The sequence below is a fragment of the Rhinolophus ferrumequinum genome, chromosome 24, assembly GCF_004115265.2.
Source record: "Rhinolophus ferrumequinum isolate MPI-CBG mRhiFer1 chromosome 24, mRhiFer1_v1.p, whole genome shotgun sequence".
Classification (NCBI taxonomy): domain Eukaryota; kingdom Metazoa; phylum Chordata; class Mammalia; order Chiroptera; family Rhinolophidae; genus Rhinolophus; species Rhinolophus ferrumequinum.
In genome coordinates, this window is record NC_046307.1 from 38,558,893 (window position 1) to 38,565,223 (window position 6,331).

At 52.7% G+C, this 6,331-nt stretch overlaps 1 protein-coding gene across 1 annotated transcript; it reads right to left on the minus strand.

The window, feature by feature from the left end:
- Positions 1–326: 326 nt before the first annotated feature.
- On the minus strand, positions 327–3,369 carry DUSP1 (dual specificity phosphatase 1). The gene is made up of 4 exons (XM_033096869.1): positions 2,753–3,369; positions 2,351–2,496; positions 1,767–1,986; positions 327–1,344 (listed from the first exon to the last, which is right to left on the minus strand). The coding sequence occupies exons 1-4, from the start codon at positions 3,117–3,119 to the stop codon at positions 974–976; spliced, it is 1,104 nt and encodes a 367-aa protein (XP_032952760.1). The 5' UTR covers positions 3,120–3,369; the 3' UTR covers positions 327–973.
- Between the last annotated feature and the right edge of the window lie 2,962 nt (positions 3,370–6,331).

Consider the following 6,331-nt stretch of genomic DNA (forward strand, 5'->3'; position numbering starts at 1 on the left):
CTTTTTATATTACGCTGGGGAAGGTAGTAAATGAAAAAAACCAAACCCAAGCAAATGACCATTTCTTTTTAGCTTTGGCTTTGGGGACACAAGCCCCCTGGGTGACCTGTTAAGGGATACATGGGGGGACACTTGGATACAATACTATGTGTTCAGCTGCACCTGTCTACCCCCCTTACAATCCGGCCATCTTGGGGGACCAAGGGGCCACCAAAGAGTATGGCATCAGATCCCAATACACATCCTGGAGGTCCTTGCCCAGATTCTCCCTCATTTCACTAGTGGGACAGGGATCAGGGGCTGCCCAAGAAATAAAGCATTGCGAGTTCAATAGAAATGCCATAATTTATTCTGTTGTATAAAAAAAGTCATCCTTATATAACAAAATGTCTTCTTAGAAGAAGAAATATATTATTTCAGGTCATAAATAATCAGCAAACATACAACTAAAAAAAAACACTGGTGCTTTCCATCAGTGCTGAAAACAAACTTACTTAGGATATATTTACAGGGCATTACAGTACTCAAACACAAAAATTGAGGTATTTGGTTCTAGGAGTTGACACATTTGTGAAGGCAGACCACCTACACAAAAATAAATAAGGTATATTCTCATATGTATGTGTCGTTAGGAATGGTAATACTGGTAGGTATGTCAAGCATGAAGAGTTTCTACAAAAAAAACAGGGGCGAGCAAGAAGAAATGGGCTCACACAGAGTCCTTTCTCTCTGCCCTTTTGTCAGGGGGACTTGATGTACCCAATATATATATTGGTCCCGAATGTGCTGAGTTCAACAAACATCTTGACACTAAGTCATCACTGTGACTGCTCAGGAACCCAGTGGAACTCGGGTGAAATTAAATAAATAAGGACCAGCCCTCATGAGCTCCCTCCCTGGGGTTATTGCATTTCTCCCCTCAAGAAGGAGCCTGGAGTCCCAGTGGATTGTGAAGATGGCTTCCCGTGGCCTTTCAGCAGCTGGGAGAGGTCGTAATGGGGCTCTGCAGGTAACTCAATGCACTGTTCGTGGAGTGGACGGGGATGGAGACGGGGAAGTTGAAGACTGTGGTGGTGGAGGTGCCACGGTCCAACACAGCCATGGCGGGGCTCCCAGCCTCTGCCGAGCAGTGTGGGGCCAGGACCTGAGACTCAAACTGCAGCAGCTGGCCCATGAAGCTAAAATTGGGGGAGATGATGCTTCTCCTTTGCTTCACAAATTCAAAGGCCTCGTCCAGCTTGACTCGGTTAGTCCGCATGAGGTAAGCGAGGCAGATGGTGGCTGAGCGGGAAATGCCTGCCTGGCAGTGGACAAACACCCTTCCTCCGGCATTCTTGATGGAGTCTGGAAAACAAAGGGCGGCTGGTTACTTGAGAGCTCAGGAGAATGGCCCCAACTCCAGGCATAGGGTGGCTAAAAAATGTCATGTGTGTCCTATGCAGACAGTGTCACCTCATGCCATCACACAAACACTGTTGAGGCCATGTGGGCACTGTGCAAAGAACAGAGGGATTTAAAACCAGACTGGGCATCCAGTAAGCAGATGGATGTCGGGCCAATCAATTCAACTTTCTGAGCCTTAGTTTACTAACTTGTAAAGTGGGACATCAAATCCCTAATTTGCAGTGACGTTAACCCACCCCAGACGGGTATTTAATGTCTGGAGGAAGGCTCAGAAGAATGCCATTCAAGTCCTTGCTGTAGTTGGGGCTCAGTGGCTAAGCCTGGGGGGTGAGGCAGAAGTCCCAGGAAACTGTTCCATTTACCTATAAAGTCGATTGCCTCGTTGAACCAGGAGCTGATGTCTGCCTTGTGGTTGTCCTCCACGGGGATGCTCTTGTATTGGTAGTGACCCTCAAAATGGTTGGGACAATTGGCTGAGACGTTGATCAAGGCAGTGATACCCAAGGCATCCAGCATGTCCTTGCGGGAAGCATGATAGGCACTGCCCAGGTACAGAAAGGGCAGGATCTCCACCGGGCCACCCTGAAATTCAGAAATATCCAACACTTGTCAAGCTTTGTTCGAAGTGACTGCCAGTGCCTACACCCCCACAAAAACTCCCTGCTGCAAAAGTCAGTTTCACATATTAGGTGAACTTCTCAGCATTGTTGTTGGAGTACAAATAGGGGACTGAGCCCATTTGCCTGGGCAGGGCCAATGGTCATTTCTATGGTGCCAACAGTTAAGAGAATCAGCTCCATCAGACCATTTAACCCCGGAATAAATAATATCCCCGAGTCCCCTCTGTTATAGAGAAAGTCACTTTCTCTACTCTCACTAGCACTGCTCTTCCAGGCCTTTGCCACCTAGCTGTTCCTGCTTCCCTCTGGCACGGCTCCCTACTAACCTGATCGTAGAGTGGGGTGCTGCAGGAACTGCACCCCGATTCGGCGCTGTCAGGGACGCTAGTACTCAGGGGAAGGCTGAGCCCCATGGGGGTCGACTGTTTGCTGCACAGCTCTGGGCAGGAAGCTGAAAAAGCTTCATATCCTCCTGAGAATACAAAGACATTCATTTTTTTCCATTAGTACCGCTGGGACAGGGCGCCTTCGTACAACTCCCCCACCCACCAGGACTGGAAGGTTACCCCGGGAGTCTTTGTTCCTGGAGCCAAACAAAGCCAATGACGAGTCCCCAGAATACGACTCGGGCGACCCCGCGGCTCCAGGTGGGGCAAGAGCTAGGGGCCGAGTCCCGCGCCAAGGCAGCAGGGGGCGTGCAGCCCGCCGTGAGCTTCCCGAGCGCGTACCTTGGAGGAAGAAGACTTGCGCGGCGCGCGCCTCGCGGCAGAGCGCGCCGGCAGCCAAGGCCAGGGTGCCGTCGCGCTTGGCGGCGTCCAGGGCGGCGCTGCGCTCGTCCAGCAGCACCACGGCGTGGTAGGCGCCGGCCAGCAGACGGCCGCGCAGCTCGGCGTTGGGCACGATGTGCTCCAGGCCCATGGCGCCCTTGGCCCGGCGCCGCACGATGGTGCTGAAGCGCACGTTGACCGAGCCGGCGATGTGGCCGGCGTTAAAAGCGAAGAAGGAGCGGCAGTCCAGTAGCAGGCACTGCGCCGCACGCTCCCGCAGCAGCGTCCGCAGGCCTCCGGCATCCAGTGAGCCCACCTCCATGACCATGGCCGGTACCAGTGCCCCCAGCGTGTAAGTCCTCCTGTACTCTTTGTCTTCCGAGCCAAGGGCAGGGAGAAGGCTTTCCAGGAAAAGCCCGACCCTGGTGCCTTCTTTGCGCCGTACCCAAAACTGCCTTTGGACTGAGCAGGGGTTGTGGTGCTGGTTTCCGTGCAGCTCTTCCGACTACCCCTTTAGCCCGCGTCGCACCTTCAGCCAAGTCGTTCTTCGCAGTGAGCCCGGCCCCAGGAGTGCGTTTTTATGTGCCCGGACCAGGGGCGGGGCGAGCGCGCAGGGGGAGGGGGTTTGTTTGTTTGAATGGTGGTCACGTGACCGGGCGGTGACGTCACCCGCCCTGCCCGGCTTGGCGCCGGCGGAGCCAGAGGCGAAGACGTCATCGGCTACAGAACGAGATCCGATGGCCGCGCGCTGGCTTGGTCCGCGGCCCCCAGCTCGGCGGGCCGGCCTGCGCCTGACGCGTCCCCGGGGACCCGGCTCGCGCCGCTCTCCCAGCCTAGCGCTGAGTAGAGGAGGGCGCGCTGCCAGCCGAGCGATGGCGGGGATGCGAGCGGTTGGGATAGCAGGCAGCTTGCCACCGGCCTCTGCCTCCCTTCCCCACCTGCCGTGCCCCCTCCCCACGCCCTCGCCGCTTCCCCGAGCGGAAAGTGGCTTCCTGCGCTGTTGCATACACGTGTGCCCCTTCTCATTTCCTGGCCCCAACGGGGGGAAGCAGAGTCCCAAGGAGAAGCGATTTACTTGCCCAGTATTACACTGCCAGGTGGGGGATGGGGTTAAGAAAGGAGCCTGAAATGAGGGTTGGAGAAAATTTTAGCAAATTTGTCCATAGAAATGTTCCTACCAAGAACGATCAGGGTGAGTGGGGATGAAGGGGTTCAAGGAAATGTTTTCCAGACTCCTATTACTTAAAAAAATATACATTTAATAAGTAAAATGCGTTCCAATCAAACCCCTAGTAAAAAAAAATGTTCTTCCTACTGGTGTGGCCTAGAAGACATATAGCGAAGCTAGCGGGTCAGGGGACTGAAAAATCAGTGGGGGGGGGTCGCAGGGAGCCCTTGTGAGGGGTTTGCCTTTTGAGAAGGCGATAGACAGCGCCCCCAGAGGCCACCAGGCATGTTTCTGGTCACCTTTGCTTAAGACACATGGGGCTGCTCAATCTCTTTACTCCACGAATATATACTGATTGGGGGCTTACTAGGGGCTGGGCTCGGGGGCAGCAACTAGGAACGAGAGCCGCGCCCGACACCCTCGCCCTGGTTCTCGCCATCTATATGGGCTGAATTTGAAATCCAATACTATGGCTCTTAAGGAGGATAGGATTTCCAGGACTTGGACAAACGTTTGGGAAGACCCCATTGGGTCACCAGCGCCCTGAGCCCTAGCGACGGCCCCCTGGGCAGTGGAGCCCGCTGCGTAACACCAACGTGCTAGGTACACAAACAAACATTGCGCCACCCGGCCAGGGTGCCGAGTCAGGAACATTTTGCGGTTTCTTCCGCTCTCCTCCGGGGGAGGGGGGGGTTGGGGGGGATTTCACTGTCACCCTGTCGTTGATCAGTGATTGTATCACCAGAGGCGACTTCTGCATTTGCGTCCCTTAGCTACCGTGTTCACACATGCCCAAACTTTGTGCCTAAGTTCTAGAAAAGTTCAGGGCTGAGTGCTTTTTTTTTTTTTTTTTAAAAGGGCGTCTTCTACCTTCAAATGAACATTGGTTGAGGGCAGCAGAAAGGTCCTCAGATAATGGCGACACCCACCCTGAATCTTAAAAAAAAAGAATTTTTTTTTTGTTTATACTACTCATTTAGCTGAGGAATTCATATTTTTTGCATTGAGTCATAAAATGTTACAGCTGCTGACTTTTCACAGCATACCAATTTGATCTGCCCCAATTTTTTTTTTTTTTTTTTTTTTTTTTTTTAACCAAGAGCATTCATTATACCTTTCCCTGCCCAGGTTTTTAAAAAAGAAAACTGTTGGGGAAAAAAAAGTTTTTTAAATTAAAATAAAATACAAAAAGAGAACCATTGTATACAAATATTGATTGGTGGTGGCACAGTCTGGCCTGGAGTCAGGTGCCTGCTGAGTGCTGTGAAGTTTTCCTCCTTATCCCCTTCTGGAAAGAGCATAGCTTGGACCCTAGTCTGTCGTTTTGCTTCTGGGTGATCCTAGGTGAATCTCTTCCCCAACTGAGTCTCTGAGGCCACATCCGTACAATGGGTTTAAAACTGGCTACTTTGTGGATGATTGAGGTCCAGGTGAGAGAGGGTGGGTGTGAGGAACCCAGGTCTTACCGCACTCCTCCTTATGATTCAGTAAATCTCTTGGTTTTCTCCTTCCCGGCAGAGCAGTTCTTATATCACCATGCCACTGTGTGTTTCCCGGCCTGGCACCAGAACCTGGGGAGTAGGTCACCACAAGACACAAGAAGGTGTGGTAGGGACAGAGGCCCAGCTCAGGGAAAGGTCCTTCCTTGAGACCAACTAACACACCTGGTCAAGGGGTCTGATGGTAAAGATGTAGCCACTGAGACCCCCAGTCTAGGCAGTGGAGATGCTGCTTCCGGCTGGCGATGGAGCCAAAGAGAGGTCCAGCTTAATCTGGTCTGTGGTGACAGAAGACGCGAAGGGCTGGAATTGTGGGCCTGGTGGGCAAAGGGCACAGAGGAGGATGAATCAGAGGACGCTGACTCGGAACAGAATGGGGCCTTTCGGACCTGGGCTCTTCCCGATTTTAGACGTGCCTAGGAATACACCTGGAGACAGTGCAGGGTAGTGGGAAGGGTTTGACTCAGAAGGCCTGGCCCGGGCTCCCCACCTTGGTGTGTGGCCTTGCGGAAATCACTGCCCCTTGCTGAGCCTCTACTTGCTCCCCCTGTGATGGAGATAATAACATTCTGTCTAGGGGTTGTGGAGAGACTCCGTGTAGCCAGTGCAGCCATGTACCTAACAACCATTGTCCAAATCCTGCCCTCAAAGTCAACTTTGGATCTGTCTTGGGGTCACAGGAGAAGAAAGGGTGGCACTCCCACAGATAAAAGAAAGTGGCCCCAGCTCCCTGCTCTGTGATGTTGGACAAGAGGTTTCATGTTTTTGAGCCTCAGTTTCCCTATTTGTAAACTGGGAATATGATCCATGTAGGACTAAGTAAGACCATGGCTGAGACAGGGCCTGGGGCTCTTGGGAAGGGGAGCTGGCTGC